At 41.5% G+C, this 23,770-nt stretch overlaps 1 protein-coding gene across 1 annotated transcript in view; it reads left to right on the plus strand.

The window, feature by feature from the left end:
- The window catches only part of kcnh5b (potassium voltage-gated channel, subfamily H (eag-related), member 5b), a gene marked incomplete at both ends in the record, with an annotated part of 195,333 nt that overhangs the window by 53,474 nt on the left and 118,089 nt on the right, over positions 1 to 23,770 (plus strand). Inside the window, 2 exons of the mRNA XM_080870988.1 lie at positions 17 to 174; positions 1,300 to 1,571. Coding sequence (XP_080727114.1) covers positions 17 to 174; positions 1,300 to 1,571 — 430 coding nt within the window. The remainder of the gene's footprint in view (positions 1 to 16; positions 175 to 1,299; positions 1,572 to 23,770) is intronic.

Consider the following 23,770-nt stretch of genomic DNA (forward strand, 5'->3'; position numbering starts at 1 on the left):
TTTCACTGCTGCTCAGGGCATCAGTAGCCTGTTCAGCTCTCTGAAGGTGGTCCGCCTGCTGCGTCTGGGCCGGGTGGCCAGAAAACTGGACCACTACCTGGAGTATGGTGCTGCTGTTCTGGTCCTCCTGGTCTGCGTGTTTGGACTGGTGGCCCACTGGCTTGCCTGCATCTGGTACACCGTGTTTGAAATGATTTCAAAAGTCATTGAAGAAACCTTCCCTTGTAGTAACATCTAAAGGCTGCTGCTGGCTCTTCTAGGGATTTACCTAACCTCACTGCACCTAATTACTCATGCATGCTCATTGCTTCCTTGTCCCTATCTGTGTTTTAAAAATCATACACTGCTGTTCTGCTTTGTTTAGTTTCTTCCACATGATATTGAGTAATATGCTAATTTAATTTGCCCCATAGCAAGATTAGGGGAACAGTTCCCACATGAAAGCACAGAAACCCACTTCAAATCGTTCCTTAATTTCACATAATCATGAACATTTAACACAACAATATTTTTCTAACGTATTGCTCACTGAAATGTAGTCCATGGTCATTTTTGTACATTTCTTGTATTCTTGTAAGTCACTCAAGTTACTTAGTTAAATACTTCTAATGTATACTTCCAAAGGTGCATTAGTTTATTTTTATTAAGATTAAAGTGAACAGTCCATAAACACACCTAAAGTCTGTCATATGATAAAGGATTAACGATTTCAATAACCGTAATGAATATTTACTGAAGTTGTTTATTCACTACTGTAAGCAAATAAGAAAAGTGTCAGATTTTATGCGCCCAATTAATGAAAGGAATAAAAACGGTTTACATATTTTTTAAAGAGTTTTCCCTTCATCTAAATCATAGTTGTGATTGCTTCTGTAATGAAACAGTTCTTTCCTGCATTATGTTGTCTGTCATTTTCTTTAAAGCCTACTATATTTGCACATTAAACCTGTAATGTTGAACTGCCGCATGCTTTAAATTTGGGTTGGGCAGCATTTTTTTAACCAGAGCACCACATTGTCTTACATAAAGTAAGCAAATGGCCAACAGGATAACTAAATTGATACATATAAATGTATTTGAAAGAAGACGGTGATATTTAAGCACATTTACAGATTTGTTGAAATCAGCTTTCTTAGAATATAATCTCTCATTTAGTCAAGGCTGCTGAAAGTAAATGGGGAAGAAGATATTTTATTCAAATCTCAATCTAATTGTTCAGTTGTCAGACTAGCTGAATGTACTTAAACTACTTAAACTAGGTACTTAAATGTATTCAAATTCTGATTTTGTCCCAAACAGGTACAGCATCGGAGACTACGAAGTTATCGATGAAGCCACCAACACCATCAAGATGGACAGTTGGCTTTATCAGCTGGCTATCAGCATTGGATCGCCTTACCAATACAATGCCAGCGGTTCTGGAGAATGGGAGGGCGGCCCTGGCAAGGATTCTCTGTACATCACGTCCCTGTATTTCACCATGACCAGTTTGACGACCATTGGATTTGGAAACATTGCCCCCACCACAGACGGAGAGAAGATCTTTTCTGTGGCCATGATGATGGTGGGATGTAAGTACAAGCTATGTGTTGTTTGGGCTTTTTGGTGATTTTCATGGGGCAAACGGGTATTGGCTGATGTTTTGGCCAGTGAAATGGTACTGGAGGCCATTTCCACCCAGTAGTTGTCCTCTGCTGCTGTAATATTCTTTGCAGACATTAAAGTTGTCTGAAGGAACGCTCGTGATGGAGTTTTGATATGTGCTGACATAACGTGGTGTTTGAAAGGTTCAGGTGTTGTTAGTTAGTCAGTCCAATGCTTTATTTCTACGCTAGTAATTTTAATGATTAAAGATATAGTTGAACACTTAAGACATCCAAGAGGTAATTACTAATGAATTTACTGACAGATAAATCAGGTTGAAAATTCTTGTTGCACAGTCATTTGTGCAATCACACTCAGAATTCACAATGAATGGACCACAATGAATACTTAACATTTTAACTACACCAACTTTCGACTTATGATATTTATAAGGTCAAAATTTGTGCTTAGGGTACACCCCATCACAAAAGGATAACATCACATCACACCTGGCCAAATGCTAGAAAAAAATGCGTTGAGACGCTTTAAACATTCAAACGTGTGACTAAAGGTGTTGTTAAAAACAATGTTAAAAAAAAGAGCCCAAGAGAAAAGCATGTTGGAGTTGTCATGGAAATGTCCCAGTGTTGGCCTCATTTGCAGATCATTCTTGGATTAAAAAACATGGTTATTCATAACCATGACACAAAGCAGACACACACACACCTCGCCCTGATGTATACGCTCACAGACTTTTAACATCAGTGCCCCTTGTGAGGACACTTTTTACCTAAACTCTGGACACGCCAAGCCACATTTGGAGTATCATAACTGTGCACTCAGATGAGTGCTTCGGCTTAGTATGAGCTGCCGCAGAGCAATTTAACATTATAATTAAGCAGTAATTTTACAGTCCTGCCTTTGTTGCAAAAGGATTCCTGACTGTCTGTCGATGTTAGGCTTTTGGGCCGCGTAAAGTGTCCATATTTTGATAGATTCTGGTCAGCTGTGTGCAAATAGGTTCATTGTATGTTTGACTGCTGTTCTCTCAAGAGACTGTAGTTGGAAGGAATTTGAATTTGCTCACCTGTGTGTGTGTGTGTGTGTGTGTGTACCTGACATGTGCACCGTATAAGGTTTAATTATTGTCATGTATATTGTGTGTAAGGCAGCATATTTTCCTCAGCTGTGTGGACCAGTTTAGTTCATTTTTGACTGACATACTTTAGTTATATTAGAATGTAAAACAAATATAGTACAATACCCACTCTATATCCTATTTTTACATTTTTAACAGGCTATATCAGGGTTTAACATACCCTGCTAATCATTACCATGATATTCTTGGTATCTAATATTGACTTCTTCACAAATCCCACATGATGTTTATATGCAGCAAGCTTTAAGGTTATTATTGAACAGAATATCACAGTTGATTTAAATAATGGAAAATATTAACAGGAAAATTGCTGCTGAACATATTAAAGGCTTTTGCTTGGAAGCACCATACTGCTGATGAAAGCAGGAGATAACCAAAAAGAACAATAGAAGGCAGCGTGAGGCAGAGATGAAAAATGGAAAATTGTGCTCCCTGTGGTTAACCCGAAGAATCATCTGAACAAATGACTTAGCGATGTAATATTTCACAGTGAACGGCGAATCCTGGCACGGTCCTTTTTTTCCTTTAAAAAAAAAAAAAAAAGTAATTTCATTATTCTGCATTTCAGAGAAAAAAAATGCTCACATGGAAATCTCATCCGGCTTCATCTTCAGTTTGTTGAACAGAATCACTGCTCTGAATCTTATTTGTCCCCTTGACCTTTCCCAAGTTGCCAAAGCCTGACTATAGCTCATTAGTTACGGTTTCACAGGCTCATGGTGGACACTACATAAAGGAATGAAGCACAATGTTCCCACATGTTATATTTCTTAAAGTAACTGAGTTGTGTGGTAACCTTAACCTTCCTGCCTTCTTGGGACCTTTTTGTGCCACTGCTATGTGTTAAATGGCTGCCATTTCCACTGTGTTCAGTGGAATATAACCAAACTTGCCACAGGATAGTTTTTACCTGTCAATGTTAATATTCCAGTGTGAATTCCTTAAATCAGCCTAAAATGGCTGAGCAGCAGAAATCCCCACACCCATCACCCTGGGGACCATTTTCTGCCCATTGACTTCCATTATAAACGCTATTTTTCAACCCCAAATTATCATCATATGATTTTATTTTTTCTTCTTTTCTTGGATGTCAATGAAGACTCAGGGCCTTGAAGTTTTAATTTTTAAATTGCAAAAAAAATGCAAAAAAAATAATGGCAGGTCAAAATGTATGTTGGTGCCAATCTTTGGTCCATCTAAAGGCCTACTTATAATGACAATCACATATTACTTCAACTGGTTTTTTGTGGAAATATTTAGTTTCGTTTTTTGGTTTTTGGGGCTTATAACACAGGGCGCTCATGTAATAACACTGGGATTTGAAGGGTTAAAACAACGAAAATATAATTAAAACTTTACATGAATATTTCAGGGAGAAGTAGTTTTACAAGGTTGGCTAATTTAAAGTGGAATAAAATATGGATATATGGTCTTTTTATGGCGTGGCTGAGAATGGTCCCTAGGGTGATGGGTGTGAGTTTTTTAAAGGATGGCAGGAGGGTTAAGAATTGGTCCTGGGATTTATCTGAAGATAAGTCAGGATCTTCTTACACTGTGCATTTTATGTGTGAATACAAGACTTTAGAAAGTAGAAGTCAGTTCAGTTTTATTGAAACAACAAATAACAAAAACAGTCACCTTAAGACCTGATAATAAAAAAAAGGAAACCCCAACAATCACACAACCTTGTATGAACAAGCACTTGGTGACAGTGGAAAGGAAAAACTCCCTTTAACAGGAAGAAACCTCTGGCAGAACCAGGCTTACGGAGGAGCAGCCATCTGCCTTGACTGGCAGATGTTTTTGTTTTTTGGTTTGTCTGATATGGAGGGAGGATATGATGGAGCATTTGTTGATATGAACCTGCAGACAGGATCATGGCTCTGCTAGTTCGAATGGACCAGGACTCTAGTTTCAAATGTTATCAGTCCAGTAAAGGGCCATTATGAGTCAATGTCACTCCCGTACAGTTACATCCACAACCTGTTGGGCAATGACAATTTTTATGCACCACTGCAGTGGACTTTAAATCAGCATGTGATTGAAGTGTAGCCTTTCAGCCTTAATTCAAGGGATTTTACAAAAATTACTTTGAGCTTTTGAAAATGGGGGAAATGGTAGCTATTCCTAAACAGTTACCACAAAATCTCTGTGAAACCCATTGAATTAAAGTTGAAAGTCTAACACTTCAATCACATATCAGTTGTTTGATTTAAAATCCACTGTTGAGTCACAAATTGTGGATGAAAACAGCACCCACAAAGTAGCAGGTTCATTATCACCAAATTTTATAGTTAATGTGCACAAAAAAGGTGGGGGATGTTTCCGCCTAAAAGAGGTGGAATAAATGCATGAATAAATGTTAACATGAGGCGGTGGCAGTGGTTAGACAGGAGTTGAGTCTGTTAAGCTTCAATGAGACTCAAATTTTCACATGCTGTTTTATAAAGCACCACAATATTAGAAAAGCTAATTGCTTGGGTTAAAATAACCCTTTCGCAATGCTATCCACATGTTGGCAAGTTTGATTTTCTATGCTATCAGGCTGACATAATCTAGTTTGCGTTTCTATTTATTACTGAGATAAGTAGAACAAATGGGCAATAATGCACTGTGGACTAGCACTTGGAGTCAAAGTATAGGATAAAATCTGTGAAACTAAGCAATTAGTCCAAAAGCAGACATCATGTGGCCAATGGTTATTTTTAAGTGTTCGCTTGTTTTCATATCTTTCATTAAAGCATTTGGCAGTTTTCCTCATACGTGTCACGTACAACTTTTAAAGCCAGTTTTCAGTTTGCCAAAACTCCATGAAGACTCTGCCTGCTTGGCACAATTTATTATCCATTTGAGTGGTATAAACAATCTGTTTGATCCTGTTTGTTCAGTGGTTTCTCTTTAAAAACCTTTCAGTGTTTTTGAGGAAGATGAGTTCTCCCCTCCTAAATTGTATTGCAAAAGCATTTCTGTCTGGCATTCTTGATGCTTCTGCTGGCCTGATGGGGCTTGTGTAACAATGTCTATATCCTGGAGGAAAAGTTACTTTCAGGTCATCAATTATTTAAGTGTACGCACAGTCTGCAAAACTGCAAATACAGATTCTTATACCGTGTTCTTTTTCTATCAAGCAGTCCCCTGGAGGCTTTGTCAGGGGAATGACAAACAGAACAGTTTAGGTAGAAAGGTCAAATAGTTACTTTAGCTATGACCTCTAAAATAGGCATTCACATTGTCAACAGCAGTGTGAGTAGTGTTTTCTATGATTATGTTTCTCAAAATTACACGTTTAAGTGAAATCTCTCTCGTTGTACAAGTCACAAATCTTCAGAACTCATAAGTGTTATCACAACCACAATATTTTACACAACTCGAATCAGGAATCCTGTACCTGTCTTGTATTTTGCAGTTGTTTCACTTGGCAAGAAATAGTTTTTTTCTGTAGACACAACTGCCTTAGGGAAAAGCTGCTGTACATTATTTATCACATCTTTTATGCTAGAACAATTTAATTATGGTCGTTCTTTTTTTTATCCTGTGCAAATAAGTTATGTGTGTCTTTAGAACACTGTGGCTGTAGTTAAGCATTTTTGTCGAGTTTATCATTGTAATCATTAGTTTTAAGTCTTGTTGAGGGCAACATTGTCACGGCCAGCGGGGGCAGACCGTGTGGAGAGTGTGTGTGGTGGACCCAGGCGCGAACACAGGCGAGGAGATGGGAGTGAACTTAAACTGAAAGCGAGCCTTTATTTGGGCTGATGCAGACATGAACTTAACATAACCACATAGACATGAAACATGACATGAACTTAACCGCATACACATGAAACGTAGACGCAGGAACCAGGGACACTGAGTACAGGCGGAGATGACAGAAATAACTAAGGTCTGAACAGCAACCTAGAATTTAACTAGATTGAAAATGAATACAAAAAAATACATAAAACTCAAACACTGGGTCACACGACCCAGTACCGTGACAAAAATGGTGTTTATAAAGTAGTTTTTTGTCAGTCACAGCTCTATTTCGCGCACTTTCTGGAATATTTTCCAGCACTGTATTAGAGTTTTCAGTCAAATTACTTCAAACTTTCATACATATTTAAATATGTATGAAAGAGCAAATACAGTAACACACTGTACAAGGTTTGTATTTCAAGGTTTGAAATACACACATTCAGTTTTGTGTCACTGCTGCTCATCCAAATTGTCCCTTTCAAGCACAACCCAAGAATGCTCTACTGGGCTGAGATCTGGTGGCTGTGGAGGCCATTGGAGTGCCTTGTTTTTCAGTCTTCTGTTGTCTAATTTTGGCCAGTTTGTGCAAAATGTAGCCTTAGTTTCTTGCAGTTAGCTGCTAGGTGTGGTCTTCTGTCGCTGTAGCCCATCTGCTTCAAGGTCAGATGTGTTCTGCTTTCAGTAATGCTCTTCTGCATAACTTTTTTGTAACGAGTGGTTAATTTTTTACTGTTTCCTTCCTATCAGCTCACAGTAGTCTGGCCATTCTCTTCTGCCAGACCATTCCCTGTAAAGCCTGGAGATGGCTGTGCAGGGAAATCGCAGTACATCAACATGTCTGAAATACTCACACCAGCCCGCCTGACATCATCAGCCGGTATCTTTCTTCCTTATTCTGATGCTCGGTTTGAACTTCAGCTGGCTGTCTTCATCATGTCTACATGACTAAATATTTTGAGTTGGTGCTCACAGGCTGATTAGATTTTTTTTTTGTGTCCCGTTTGGATCTTTAGCCATCAGAATTGTTGTCTTAAGGCCAAGAAAGATGCCAAGCGGATTTATTTTACCAAGTGGATCATCATGGCCTTGCCATATTGGTCCATTTGATTGACCTTTATTATAATTATGAATTTATTTTATTTTCAGTTGCAACAAACGGGACAGACATGACTGGGGGATAGGACAGGGAGAAAGAATGAAAGAAAGAGAGGGGGAGAAAGAAAACCAAAGGGGAGAAGAGACGGTGAGAAGGGGGGGAAGAAAGAAAAAAAAAAGAAAAACAAACAAAACACCCGGATCACCTGTATGGAGAAAAAAAACAGAAGAGAAAACAAACAACAAAGAGCAACATAATAAAAAAACGGCACCATCACAATAAACTAGCTAGCAGTAGATAACAGTAGATACTAAATAATAAACGATATTGTGCCGCACGCAAGATAGACAGCGCACAATGTGCTTTGAGGCAGCAGCCAAGAAAGCTGTAGTCTGTGAACACCCGAGTGTACACCTGTGTGCACACCTGTGTGCATCAGCATGCTTGTATTCCAAACGTTTCTCCATGTAACGATCTGCTAGGGAGTGTGGGGAGCCATAGCATAGCCCCGTCCCCCAGGGCATGAAACAGGTATGGAGGAGATCCAGGCCCCAGATATCCAGAGGCCCCAGAGTACAAGGACCCGAGGAGGACCACCAAAGGGGGGGGGGGAACCGTGCCACCCTCCTGGGAAGAGCTGAGTAGAGCCCCAAAGGAGAGGTCACCCCGCAGCTACGGAGCAGAGGCCAGAGGGGGTTGCAGTGGCGTGCCCGCGGGCTCTGCCGGCAGCCAGCTGTGCCAGAGAGGACCGAGCTTCAGGCCCAGAGGCCTGAGGGCATCCCACCCCCCGGAAGGAGCCCAGCCGGGCCACAGGCGCCCGGCCCCGCCAATCGGCCACCAGGAGTGAGCCGGTACATACATGAGCGCCCAGCCCCAGACGACAAGGACCACCAACACACCAACGTCTGAGGGCATCAGCCACCGGCAGGGAGTGTGGTGAGGGGAGATAGGGCTCCGTACTTTAGAGGGCCTGAGATGTCCCCAGAGAGGTTGAGTCTAAGACCCAACCTGACATATAGACACAGACGAACAGGCACACGCAGACACAGACGTGCATTTCCACCCCATATGCACCACCAAATACTCGGCACTCACCCAACGTGTAGACAGACACAAATAGACACTGCACAGACAGTCGCACTCCCCAAACATACTCTATATCCCAGGTCCAGGTACCCCCGCCCTCAGAGGGGCAAGCCGCACCTAGACCCAGGACATGTAACCCTTCTCTCTGGGGTGGAGGCAAGCGGACCACCTCCTTATCTGCAGTAGCGGGGAGGCCCCGCATTCCAGACCCCAGTCTGATGGCCAACACCTCCTCCCAGCCCCCCAGCTCTGACGGCTAACAGAACCGGGGTGAGTGAAGACCTCAAACCTCCCTACGCCCGCTCATATGTAGTGTTGCTGTGTGCTGTTCTAAAGTGCATTTAAAACACAGGAGAGCATGGTACTAGCTTCCTCTCAGAGAGCAGCACGGCTCTTCCCGAAGACCCTCAGTGTCTAAATGCATTTAAAATTGAGGGTAGGGCACCAGCGCCAGAGGTGGGTTGGAGTACACCTACCATCCTCTGGATGCTGTAAAACGTGCCCACCCCCAAGGCCCTATATGTATGTGTTATGTGAGAGTGTGAGTAATGTGGATGTCTAGGTTGCAGAATAAAATTGAGGCACAGGCGGCCAGAAGGGGACAGAGGGGGAGTGCCTCCCCTGCACCCTGGTGACATACCTGCACCCCAAGCCCTGCGTGTGTGGGTGGGTGTGGTAGAGCGGGAATAGGGAGGCAGCTGAGGATGGGGAGGGAAGAAAGGGAGGGGCAAGCGGCCCCTCCCTGGGGCCAGCTCCCCCGCTGACCCCAGTAGGCACCCCCACACTCTGGAACCCACCAGGGCAAGGGGGCCCAGGCCCATCCGGACCGGGGCCCGCAGCAGCAGCACCGCCCAGCCCCACAGAGTCCGGGGCAGCCCACCCGACTCCACCCCAGAGAAAACTGCACCCACCCCATCATCCAATCAGCTCCCAAACTACACAAGACAATAGACACCCAGGTTGAGTTCATTCTCCACCTCTCCTATATCTCTCCCCCCACCTGCAGAGTGAGCTCCTGTAGTGAGGAGACCACCTGCAAAGATATAACAACCTCCCCACCAGTTAGAGAGCCCCCTAGTAGTGCCAATGCACCAGAGGTCCCCTGCACTGGGGCTGAGCCCCCCTGCACCCACCCGCCCACTGCTCCGGCAACACAACAGCCAGGACCCAAGCCCCCAAGGCCCGGCCAGCACCCCAGACCGGGGGGCGGAGCACCCCCAGACCCCCAAGCCTCCACGCCCGTCCCGGACCCTCCCAGGGGCAGCCAGGCTACCAGGCCAGTAACCAACGTCCGCCAGCACAGACCCTCCCCCATCTCCGCTGTACGCAGCCACAAGGAAAACACCATCCAAGAGCCCCAGAGCTCCTAACCAGGTCATGGCCACATCCCCCAGGTTAGTCCCTCTAGGGAAACGTCCCTAGGGACTCCCCAGACGCCCTAAGGCCGTCCCTACCCCCATATCAACCACAATAGCGAAGGCAGGACCAAACCATGACCCCCCACCCCCACTAGGTGACGAAGCCGATCAAAGGAGCCCAAAGGGATTGATCAAATGTGATGGCAGATGTTGTATCAAGACTAATGTGATCTATTAGATGGTTTCTATATTGGTTAGAATTAAGATTATTTTTATTTTTCCAGTTAATGAGGACCATTTTCTTGGCAATGCATAGGGCCGTAAAAACAACGTGGGCTGTGTTTATTTCTGCAGTGACCTCATCCAAGTTGCCCAGCAAGCATACTAAAGGGGAGGCTGGAATGTTACATTTCAGACACTTTGATAAGTCTTCACATATCTCACGCCAAAATTTCTGAACTGGTGGACAGAACCAAAGAGCGTGGATGTAATTGTCCAGTGTATTTGCTGTGCAGTGTGAGCAGGCTGATTAGATATTTGGACACTGGAACAGGCTTCTCAAGCCAGGACTTTGCATGACATCATGCTGGCTCTGTTCACCTTTTATATACAGGAATAACTGGTCTACTGTACAGTCTTTCTGATGAAGTATTCCGGAGTTTTACCTGTATAAGGTTACAGGTAAAAATTAAACCTTCAAAAAGATCTGGATATTGTGAGCATTTTGAATAATATTTTTTATTTTAAAAAATCAACAATATTGTCCCTAAAAATGTTCGTTTTCATGCTGTTTTGATTTTCAGCTGAGAATCAATCCCGACTCAAAGCCTGTGGTTGGGATGAACCGTGTCCTTCAGCTTTATTCAGTATAGATTATGGATGTGGAGTTCACTTGAATCAAAAATGTAGGCGTTATTGCAGAAAGCACTGCTGTTTGGATTTAGGGGTTGAAAGATTTGTTTTTGGAACAAACAAATAGTTTTTGGCAACCTGTCGTATCATCTGACTTTGTCCATTTTAAGGACAGGGAAACAAAGCAACACACATCCAGAAACAGCTTGCAGCCAATGGCTATTTTTAGGTGTTCAAGTTTGTTCTTAGCCTTCCTTAAAGTGTTTGGTGGCATTAAGCAGTGTTTCTCTTACACATCCTATAAAAATGTAAAAAGCCAACTTTCTCTGTTTGCCAAATATCCAAAAGATTCCAGCCTGTAGAAAGTGTTAAGTTTGGCCATTTTAAAAACACTATGAAGATTTTTTTTTACTCAGCCACTTTGTGAAAGCCAACATTTTGGAAAAGCAGTGTTTTTATAATTTTCTCTTTAACTGATCTGTTCCTACCCTGAGGTTTAGTATCTGGGCCAAGCCAGAACCTCCTTGGGCCGCTCTACATATTGTTTATTTCTGGCACCTGGACCTTAAACAGCCTCGGCTCCGTAGTAAACAATAGAGAGACATGATATGTTTTTCAGTGTCTGTTCTGTCTGGCTGTGACTGATAGTCCTCTTGGCATGGCAGCCTCTCACACAGGCTGTGGGCAGTTTTACTGATCTCAGCAAGCAAGTGCTGATAGTGGGACAGATTCATTTTGCTTTCTGGATTTTTCCCGAGACTTACAGTGCATTACAATATAAATAGTCAGATTTACACCACCGTCAAGCTGCAGGAGAAAAAATATTTCCAACAAGGTGCCATTTAAGCATGGTTTATAAGCTTGAAGTGTTCTGCCTGTGTTGTAGTCCACAGATCAGTCACTGCTGTTCTCATTAATGAGGATTTTGGGATGCCGAGTTGTGAAAATATATTTCTCTGGCATAATACCCATGATGCCATCAAAGAGCAACTCAGTACCAGCTCTTTAAAAAGTTCCATGTTCCTGAAATTCCTTTAAAAAAGGAAAATATTGCTTAGGGAAAGCTTGGATTAATTTGAATTCATTCAATTAATCTTTAGTTAATGTTTCAATTTATGCAAGGCTAATGTAAAAATGTAAGAAGAAGAATGTTTGTTCTAAAAATATTTTTAAATTGAACTGAATAACCATACCCCAAATTTAATATGGCACAGTTATGTTAGGAAAATACATCATATTATAATGCTATTTTATAAGGCTGAAGTAGTGTTACTGACTAAGTTTTTATGTGTTCTGAATATTTTGCAAATACTGAGCAGTGCTGTAACAATGTCACCAGCTGGTAATGTTGAATCTTACCATATTATGACCAAATGCAACATTTGGATTATGTAATGTAACTGTGTGGTCGTAAATGCTCTCTTTTGTCTCTGTAGCCGCACTCACCTTTGATGTCACAGAGCACTAACATGTGAGATGGTGATCAAAAACTTTCAGTTGGTGTTACAGATGCATCAATTAAACTTCAAATATCTGCTGACACTGACTACTCATCCGGTATCTGTGTTAAATTTTTATGCTGTATTCGTCACACTGAGGCATGGGAATCTGATTGGAATACAAATTATTCTTTAAATGTGTAAGGCAAAATCAGATTTGACATTAACACTCCAATGTGCAATGAAGATGTAACAAATAATGATGGTGATGTGTGTAGAGTGAAGTAAATGAGAGAGAATATGAAGTGAAAGAGTATTAAAATGTTAATGGAGTTGATGACAACATGTTATGTTGCTGTAAGTGTAATAAAATCTTACTAAAAGGTATTAAACTGAACCAGATATCTTCAGGCAGCTACAGGCTACATTAGCATAACAGCCATTGGCAGCCATTCCCCAACTCTCTGTGTATGGTACTCATGACCACTGTTTAATTGTCATTGATCAGTGGTTGTTGTACAATGGTCATTACAATTTGCATATCAGTAATCAAGAAATTGACCTCACAGCCCATTGTTCCTCAGTGGTGCTAGTTGCAGTCTTTATGCAAATGTATGTTTATAAGGTTGAGGAAACCTGCAGTGAGCTGAGACTGAAGAATCACTTGGATGACTGACAAAACGTTTCCCCCGCTGAAAACGCTACGTCCAGATGAACAGAGTCAACTTTTTGACATCAGCGTAACATTTGACCTCACATAAACGTGTCAGATGTCCACTTGAATTGTGGGTAATGCAGTCTACAGATTTTGGTAGACTGTATAGAATAAAAAGATAGATGTGACAGATTTATTTTGATGTTTTTATCTTTTTCTAACCTACCCCTCAATAATTCCAGCATTTTATGGGAATATAGTCACTTTTCAAAGAGTCATGACTCCAATCAACATCAGTAAAAGTCAGCAGAACACTTGTGAAATCTAATTGATTTCCTTATTGATTTGCCTTATTGTAATTAGCATTGCAGTCTTCTCTGTGAATTAAAGAGCTAATGTCAAAGACAAAGTAATGTCATTGAAACAGGGCAAACACCTGTGAAAGAGACTTTTAATCATTTGCCAACACATACACACAATCCTAGTCCTTTTTTATTAATCCTGTAGCTGGTCTATCAAGTATTAACAACAAAGTATTATTGTTATTTATAGAGCATAAAAGTAACAAACTCTTAAACAGCTACAAAAGGACCTATTCTTAATGCAGCCATTCACACCGACCATGAAAATGAATCGGAACTTATTGATTAGGCCTACATATAATATTTCACGTTACCTTTGTTAATCAAATAAAAGAGAACAAAGATGCATTTTGTCATTTTATATGTTGAAGAGCTATGGCTGACCCTGATGGAAATATATTGTTTAGAGACTTTGTTGATCTGATGAACATTTTCAACAAATTATTTTAAAAAGACAGATTAGATTAGATGAAGAGACGACGATGTCTGGGTCAAGTGCAGCATGTCAGGTTTCCTGCCTGTTTAAATGCTTGCTTGCCCTCTTTCATTTATTCAAAGTTAATCTCTCATGACAAATGCTCTCAGTTAGGGACAGGAGGCCAAGTACAACACAGATGTCTTGCCTTGAGGGAAAATGGCACTTAGCTCAGTCCTAGTGAGCCCTGCTTGGTCCTGTGTTTGAGTGTTTTGAGGCACTGACATGCCAAGTTTGGAAGCAGTGAGTTAGGTAGCATCAACATAGAAGGACAATTATAACTACTTAAAGGATGCAGATTGTTTCTATATGGTTGAACACATCTTCAAGGAGAAAGGTTGATCTTTTGTATCCTTTATTCTATTTGATTCTGTTGTCTGTTTCTACTCAGTGACAGGAACATCTGGATGACATATCTGTTGGCACCATATACTGACTATGGATCAATGTTACTGTAGAAGCATTTATGCCACACTATCCACTTGTCTTCTCTGAAGACATAGGAATCAAATCCATCTGAACTGATAACCTTGGTATGTTATCAAATGTTATTCATCACATACACAAACATACAAAGTACAACATGCAGTGAAATGCATGTGTCCCAACTAGGGATGGGTACCGGTGTCCGGTGCCATAAGCGGTAGTAACCAGACCGAAAAGCAGCGCACATTTCGGTGCTTTATTTCGGTGCTTTTTTTCCCCCTGAGCTGTGATACACTTTAGATTCTAGCCAATCATTTTACGTTTCCGAGGATAGTAGGCGGGCCCAGGTACGTACGTTCTTTTATGCAGAGCTACAGATTAAAAATGTCCAAGGCGAAGCGGTCAAAAGTCTGGCTGTACTTCACAGCAAAATATGCAAACTCAGCAGCCTGCAACAAGTGCTTTAAGCTGATACTGTGATACTGTCAAAGGAGGTAACACCTCGAATCCGATGAAACACCTGGCGACGCATAGCGTTTTTTTTTAAAGCCCAGAAATGCGCCGTATTTGATAGCTTGCTGCGAGACCTCACACCGAGCGCATCTACTACCCCCAAAAACACGAAGAGGAGAGTCCTGGCCCCTAGCCCTGCCAGTGTAGCAGAAATGATGAGGATGATGATGGCAGCAGCAGCCGCTCTTCTCTGCGTGAGTAGCTTCATGTTGTTCGAGTGTAATTTACGTTGAGTAGGCTAACCACGTTATTACATTAATGCATGTAAGGTGAACTAGCAAACATCATCATAGCTACATGCGGCTGTCCTCTTGTTTGATGGCAGATACTGTCACGGCGGGGTGCGCCGGTGTGTTTTTGAAACAGGACCCAAAAGCAGATGTGGACGAGGTGTTGCAGGTTTAAACAGAAAGCGATCCTTTATTTGGATGATTGCAGGAGTAAACCAGGAAACCAAAGTAAACTGACAAGACACTAAGAAACAAAATACTAAACGGTACTGAGACCAAAACCTAAACTATAACTATGACTGAGGTGGAAATAAACAGGCTAAGACTATGACTAACGTGGAAATAACAGACGAAAACTAGACCTATGACTGAGGTGAGGTAAACAGGCTAAGACTATGACTAACGTGGAAATAACAGACGAACCGACAATGGCATGCAGAAAACAAAGGGCTTAAATACATACAAGAGGTGATCAGGGGAAGTAGAGACACATGAGGGGAACAGCTGACTAACATAAACCTAATGACAGGACCAGGAGAGGAAAGCTAAATACAATAAACAAGGAACACATGACACTGTCAGAATAAAACAGGAAACACTAAAACTAGACATGACAGCACAAACTAACAGACCTAATACATAATGAATAAATACAAGAACCCAAAACATAGAAAACCAGAGGAACAATAAACAAAAGCTGCCCAAACTAAAGACAGAGAGGAAATGACACAAAACTAATCACATAACAAAATGAGACAAATACAAACATGAACTCAGAGCGCTGGGTCAGAGACCCAGCCTGTGACAGATACTCCCTTCACCCTGGCCAAAAAGGCTAAAATGACCAAAGAAAAAGTGGAAAACAGTTAAACATGAGAGGTTTAGGTCAAAGTTTGTGTTTTTTCCATTGTTTAAGCCCTGCTTCCAGCCAAGAGTAATACCATATATGCCCCATAGCTGCAGAAAAGGCTAACATTGTTATCTTTTTACAAAAAACAGCTGAACATGAGAGGTTTTTGGACCAATTTTGTGTTCTCCATTCTTTAAGCACCGGTTTGAGCACCGGCACCGTTTCAAAAGTACCGATTTGGCACCGGTATTGGATAAAACCTAAACGATACCCATCCCTAGTCCCAACAGACAGGCTGTGGATGTGGTCACGCCATCTCACCTCAGAGAAACTCCCTGATGTGGGAATTGAACTTGTGACTCCCACTCCAAAGGTGTGTAGTCATACCACTACTTCGAGAACAGTTTAAACCTGCCATGCATTACCAGTGTTACTGTTTGTAGCTAACCATGGGTTAGCAGATCAATATACGTTAACTACTTTGGCTCAACTTTACTACAGACCCCCTGCCCCAGAGTTGTAGCAGTGCTGTTTATAACACAGTGAACTGGGAACACATGTAACCTTCACTGGTTCCTTGGTGCTTGTTTGGTTTTGAGAACTGACAGAACATTTGCACCTGAAAATGGCTAATGGTTAACAAGCAACTCCATCATCAAGTCATATTAGAAAAACATTTTCAACGTCAAATACTTTGCATTGGTTTGTGAAATTGTCACGGTCCTGGGTCTTATGACCCAGTGTTTTGAGTTTTAGTTCATTTTGATGTTTATAGTTTATGTTAAGCCCTTCAGGTTTTCTAAGTTCATTTGTTACCATGCCTAGGTGATTTTAGTTCTTATTAATTCCCCCTCGTGTTTCCAACCCATGTTAAGTCTCCCCTGCTCTTCATGTGTTTCATGTCTGTGTCTTACGTTGTCAAGTTCTGGTTGTCATGTCTGCGTTTCATTATGTTTCCTGTTTTATTTTGGAAGGAGTCGTGTGTTCTTGGTTCTTTGTATTTAGCTTCACTGCTCCTGTCATTAGGTTCATGTTAGTCAGCTGTTTCCTCATGTGTCTCCACTTCCCCTGATCACCTCATGTGTGTATTTAAGTCCTCTGTTTTTGCATGTCATTTGTCAGGTCGTCTGCTCATCCATACCCTCACTTCAGCATTCTATGTCAGTTCACCACGTTTAAGGTTTTTCATGTTTAGCTTTAGTTCACCCAGTTTAGGCTATGGTTTAGTGTTCACCTGTGTCCTGCTGTTTGTACTCCCCTTTTGCTGGCCTCAATAAACGGCTTATTTTCTGTTAAATCTACGCCACGTTCAGTTTATGGAGTTGCGTTTGGGTCCTTTTGCCAACACCTACAGTCTGCCCTCGCCAGACTGTGACAGAAATATTCTTTCATGTATATTAAAGTGCGTTCCACAGTGTACATTAAAGGTTAACTTGTGATTTTCCATATTTTTCATGTAGTTTTTGAATCCTACCTGATCTAAATACTATCTAAATACTGAAAACGGTGAAATTCTCTGTAGCACTGTAGCTCAACAGTACAAAGCCTCAGCACACACTAAATCTTGCAGAGAGGCTCAAGTAACAAAACACTATTTCTAGACTGTGCAGTGAGAGCTTTTATCTATCCAGAAAGAAAAGCACTAGTCAGTTCAAGGACATAACTCTTTGTTTTCTGACAGACTGATAATAAGTAATACTCCCATCATCATTTAGGCAGTTATTAACTCTCTGTTGCCTCTGAATGACAAAATAGACAGCCGAACCCGGGCTGTCTGCTTTCCATCTGACCATCACTCCTTTGGTCCTTTTGTCAGTGCTTCTGTCTGGCAGACTGAAAGTCAATCTGTGACTGAGTGTCTGTTTGTCGTCATTTCAAATAATCAAACCAGAATGAACCATGTGAATGACTCTCAGTGGAACAGAGATGGTTCTGTACAGCTCCTCCTTTGTGCTTCCCTCTGCCCGTCTCTCTCCCAGCTGTCCTCCCACACGTCTTACACCCAGTTTGTCATGAGACGGTTCAGGATTAATGGGCCTACTTAACAGTATCTGCGACCATCAGCAGAGAGCCAAGAAACCTCTCTGAACTCATGTATACCTCCCTGTTTGAAGGCTTGACTCACAAGCAAAGCGACAGCACAGACTTCTGAACCCAAACACCATGAAACTTTGATCAGCACCATTAAAGAGCCATTAGTATAATAGCCCTTAATGATTTTCATTTAATTCCATTATACTGTATGTAATTACATAGTAGAATTATCACATCGTGGAATACTTTCATAGCTGCTGGGCCACCTTGGCTCATCCCACTTAAGGTATGGGTGAGCAGCAAATTCTAAAATACCTTTTTAGAAATGATCCCAATATTTTCACTTCACCACCTTTTACATAAAAAGAAAACGCTTCCATCTGTACAGATACCACTTAACTGATTATAAGAAACACCAATCATACTTAGATAGTGAGAGTCTCTTCATCTGATATTTTCTATGAAGAGAAAAGAAATTTAAAAAGGAAATTAAATTTTGTTTCAGGTTGCAAATTTGAATTTGTTCTGTCAAACATTTTTAGTTAGTTTTGCTCCGTTACTGAGCACAGTTTTGCAGTGCAATCATGCATATGCATATTTGATCTGTGGTTACATCCCAACAGCTTACCTGAGATCAAACAGCTGGAAGAGGACTCGGTGCCCAAGACCACTTCAGGTTCAGTTCAGTTCAGCTTTGTGACCCAGAGTGTTTTCTTTACCATTCACTCATCCATCAGGTTCAGAGTGAATACCAAGCATGGCAGAACCATTGGGGGTGTTGTTTTAGTGAATGAGGTGACTTTGAATGGGACGGCAACCAAATTCAGACTTGTATGCTTTTGTTAAAAGTGCAGTCACAGTACTGTTTAATCACACCTATGAGATTTTAATTTTTTCAATCAGCAGAGAATTTAAATCACAAGATTTGTTAAAATCACTAAAGCTACAGGGCAGAATTATTTACCTCGAATTGTCAGAGTGCAATATTTAAAGAGTCCCTAAAACATTCATAGGGTGGCAGAAATGAGCTGATGTAAAGGGACACTGTTCTCTTTAATATTTTGTTGATGCTGTAAAGTCAGCATCACAGATGCCAAAGGCGCACGGAAACACTTGTTCAGCCTTTATGGTTCTGCTCATGCAGCAGTATTGAAACAAAATAACGCTCCTTAACCTGCTAATTATTCTGAGAGGATTGGTTTTCGTCACAATATTCCAGCCAAGCAATGAGTACATGCATTTTTTCACATGGGTGTGTGGTATTCTGAGCTTTTATTATTACCTTTGTCTGCCACTTACATTAATTATGAAGAAACTATGCAGAGGTGTTATTTTGAATTTTGAACTGATAGTATGAGGGTATAGCCGGCAATATTCCTTACAGTATTTAATTTAATTTAATTTAACAGCATCTAAAGTGCTTCACGTCACGCTTAAAAAAGCTTCAAATGCTACTAAGTCTCAAATATGGCATCATACTTAAAAGGCTGCTTTAGCCTAAACACAGTCGCTGTGCAGTTACTACAAGCTGCTTTACAACCCACTGCCCCTTATATCCTCCTTTCATGTTGTACCAGACGTGATCTTTGTCACGTGTTGTCAGTGACGTCCACCTTGCTCTGTTTTAAGCTGCTGCTTTCCCTGCCTCTAACTTTCCATGTATGCATGTAAAAGTGCATGATGACTTATATGACCAAATACAAATTACTGCAGTGACAATCTTCTTTTAACTATAGTTGTCCTGACTGAAATATTAACATGGCAAAGAAAAAAACAGATAATAATAATAATAATGGATTGGATTTATATAGCGCTTTTCAAGGCACCCAAAGCGCTTTACAATGCCACTATTCATTCACTCTCACATTCATACACTGGTGGAGGCAGCTACAGTTGTAGCCACAGCTGCCCTGGGACAGACTGACAGAAGCGAGGCTGCCATATCGCGCCATCGGCCCCTCTGGCCAAGACCAGTAGGCAAGCAGCAGATACAAGCAGCCAAAATGTACTTTGTGGGGTAGCGCCAAATATTTTTAGACACAGAGTGATGAACTGAGACATTCAGAAAGACCTCAGAGTAGAAGTGCTGCTGTTCCACACTGAGAGATGTCAGCGAAGGTGGTTTCATCTTGACAGTCCTGTATTTGTTGTCTTTTCAGTGCAGTAAGCGCTTTTCATGTGTGGATGCCATTTTCCTTGTTATCTTGAATGACTTGAGTTGTCAAATGCCAAGGTTTTAATTCGACATCTCTCGCACACACACTTCTGTTTAAAGGTTTAATTGTGGAGTAGATGAAGAAGTGTTTTTGCTTTTGTTTTTTCCGCAGTGGCTTAGAGGGAAATAACAGTTATTTTAGAGCACAGACAGTAATTACAGTCTGAAAAGCATTGCATAAGTCTTGTGTGAGACCTCTCTATCAAACTAAAACTCAATGGGATTCTTGTATTTTCCCGCCTCCAACTGACGCTGCTACTTCGAGTTTTCTTGTTCTTGACGCTAACACTGGCAAACTGAAAAGGGCATGGAAAACCATGACTCGGAATCAAACATGAATTGGGAAATATTTCCAAAATGGAATCAAGCTTTTTTAGTGAGAGAGAAGTTCAGCTTCAGCACTGTATTTTTTTTCTCATGTTTTTATCTGTCAAGATTGAAAAAGTAATCAACAGATATTGATGGAGTGTCACCCCTGCAGTGTTTTCTTAATGATACAGAACAGAAAGGTGTGAAAGTAATCCAGCAGGACATCTGGATCAAAGAGGTGAGGCAGGTCGATACCACAAAACAATGAAAAAGTGCCGCTGGCTGCACTTGGATGTGCCGTTAAAGCTCCGCACAGCCAGTGAGTGAAAACTGACATTAGCAAGTCATTAAGGCAAGCACAGAGTCTTACTGGTATTTCCTAATGAATATACCACTGTAGTGAGGCAGATTCACTTACGTCCAATACAAATGACCTTTTTGAGCAAAAGAAATGGACTCCAGATTCTCCCCAAAAGTCCTTTTTAATTCCATCTTCCCCCCAAAAAACCTAAATAAATCAGAGTCAGACTAAGGGCACCTGTATTAGAGTTAAACACACCATCTTGCACCACTTTTGAAGAAGATAATCTTGGGAGATCGGGATTTGGCACAAATACTCCTGTGAAAAAGAAAATATCTATCTTCAGGCTTCTGACTGACAATAACTATCAGAGTTACCTTCACGCTGACTGAAAATCTCTCTTTTTTTAAGGTAACTACAGTATGGGTTTCTAACAGGAACCAGACAAACTAGTATTTTTGTGCAATGCAAAAGCAAAGGAAAACAAGGTGAGGCAGTACAAAAATCACAAATGACCACACAAACGAGGCTGACTTGACGGCCATCAGCTGGATGATAATACTGGGAGTTACATGCATTCAAAGGGATTTGGTGATGCTGGTGATGCGTTCACCTGGGTGGAAGATTGCAATAGGTTTGGCTTGGGGAGCCTGATTTCTGTGGGTTTTTAAGGGGAGGAGACTTACGAGACTCAAAGGAGGAAAGGGGAGGACAACATTTAAAAAAAGAGGTGAAAAAAATCACAGAGGGAATCTCTTCTGTTTGACTTCTCGCCCTCGGCTAAGTATTTATCTGAATTAAAACCCTGCCTTATAAGAAAAGTGCTCCAGTAGTGTCTCCTCTGGAACCGGTTGCTGCTTCCACACAATCTCATGACAAGTTTGGGTTTCACAGAGTGGATTGGAAATGCTCCTGACCTGCCACCCCCTCCCATCTATCCCAGCCCACTAATTCATCTCTTGACAGAGTCAGAGGCCCGCGGGGGTGAGACGGGGAGGTAAGGGGAAGAGAGAAGGAGATGGAAGCATGGAGAAGAGAAGGCGGGTTGATGAAAATGATGCAGAGAGGCTTGGGGGAGGAAGGGAATAAAGTGGTGGAGCTGCAGGGAAAGAGAAGGTGGTGAGAACAGAAAGCAGGGATGGCAGAAAAATGGGGCTCGCGAGGATGAGAAAGGAGACAGGAAGAGTGGGGGAGGACGATGGGGGAGGAAGGGAAGGACGGCAAGACCGAGAGAAGAGGAAGCAGCTCGGCGTGTCGTTTTCCCCTCTGGCCTCTCAGCTGAGATGCTCTGATTAGTTTGGAAAGCAAGAGCTGGAGAGATAGAAACACGTACACTCAGAAACAATTGGATGAAAAGTGCTCTGTATTGTTGTGCTAGCTCATCCTGTGGGAGACTGGACTGTGTGTGGCCTCTCTGACAGCAGCAGTCGTGAGGCAAGTAGTCCTCTAATCCATAAGGAGCCATCGGGTTCTTTGTTTTGGCCACTTTTTTCTTTCATTCTCCCCTTTCTTTATCTTCTCTAATGATCCCTACTTTTCCTCCCACCCTTATAATGCCATTCCCTCAGAGATTTGTTTCTCTCCCTCTGACTCATCAGAGCTGGGATTAATCTGTGAACATTAGGTTGACCAGTTGTAGACAGCCTTCTCCTGAAGACTACATCCATTGGTTTATCACGATCAGGTTTCCTTAAAAGCAGAGTTACTGAAACACTGGATTACTTGGCCCTGTGGTGATTTTTTAAATGTGTGGATGTACTTCAGTTTGTTGTTTTGACTGAAATATATCAGCAACATTTGGACAGACTGCCAACAAATTAAAACGTGGGTCACGTTCAGCCTGCACTCTAACTTGGTCCGATTGTATAATATATCCAGTACTTTTTACTGGTATTGTCGTCACCCCGTTGGCTGTTTCCTGATAGGCAGTGGATGATGTAAACACATAACTTTGCTACAATGATAACTCAAGTAGGATGTCAGTATTATTTTGGGATGAAGACCATGCTGCATGTTTCAGGTAAACAGCTAATATTCTGCTAATTTGTCTTTCATTTTAAGACCAACCAGGAAAATCATCATCAAATAGAATATTAGTCCAACTATTGTTCTTATGACAATGCCGATCAAAAATGAAGTTTAAAAATGACGTAACTGTGGTTTTCACATCTAAAGTATTTTGGAGCCACAGAGATTCTGTCCTGTCAATAACGTTCCCACACAATGACGTTCGCTCTGTCTCTCTCTCAGTATTGTATTTCAGGTTGTCCGATCAGTTGTGATCGTGCCCTTTTTTACGAGTGTCTCCTGGTGACTGAGATCCCGTGGCTTCAAGCTTGGTGCTGCTCGCCATGTACTCTCTGTAAAAAACTAAGACGATGATTTGGACACCCTGAAAAAAAAATGTTTAGCCTCCATGATTTTTCTACCATTTTTATTATTAGCCACCCCTTCATATGATACTGTACTGTACGACTGTTTGATTTCAATTCAGTTTAGTTTCTGTTAGTTTCCACAGTGGATTTTCTTTTTACAGTTTAGTGTTTATTGTTTGATTAGTCTTTTTAGTTTTTAATGTATGAATGGTATGTTTAAGAGGCAAAATTAAGGGAAATCAGGCCAGGTAATATAACAAAAACACAGAATTTTTTGAAAGCAGCTGACTCGCTGTCCTGTAGACTTACAGAGACTCAATAAACACGTCATCAGTGGTTCATCAGGCAACCATAATACCCTTGGTACAGATACTGTACAGCAGTTTGGGTCAGTTTAATTCAAGACAACCGTTTGTGTGATACCTGTACAGGTTCTTATGTTGCGGTTTTCAGAGCACTCAAATTATGCCTCATTCACCCATTCACACAAGCACTTTTTTCTACACCTCAGTGCTCTTTATCACTCATATTCACACTCTGATCAATACATCTAAAGTCAACTTGGGGTTAGTATCTTTTAGTATATTTGGGATGCAGACTGGAGCAGCCAGAAACCACCAACCTTCTGATTAGTAGTTGGCTTTACAGCCAGGGGCTCTTGATACAGTACTTCAATCAATCAATCAATCAATCAATCAATCAATCAATCAATCAAT

Source organism: Rhamphochromis sp. 'chilingali' (genome assembly GCF_963969265.1).
Source record: "Rhamphochromis sp. 'chilingali' genome assembly, chromosome: 21".
Classification (NCBI taxonomy): domain Eukaryota; kingdom Metazoa; phylum Chordata; class Actinopteri; order Cichliformes; family Cichlidae; genus Rhamphochromis; species Rhamphochromis sp. 'chilingali'.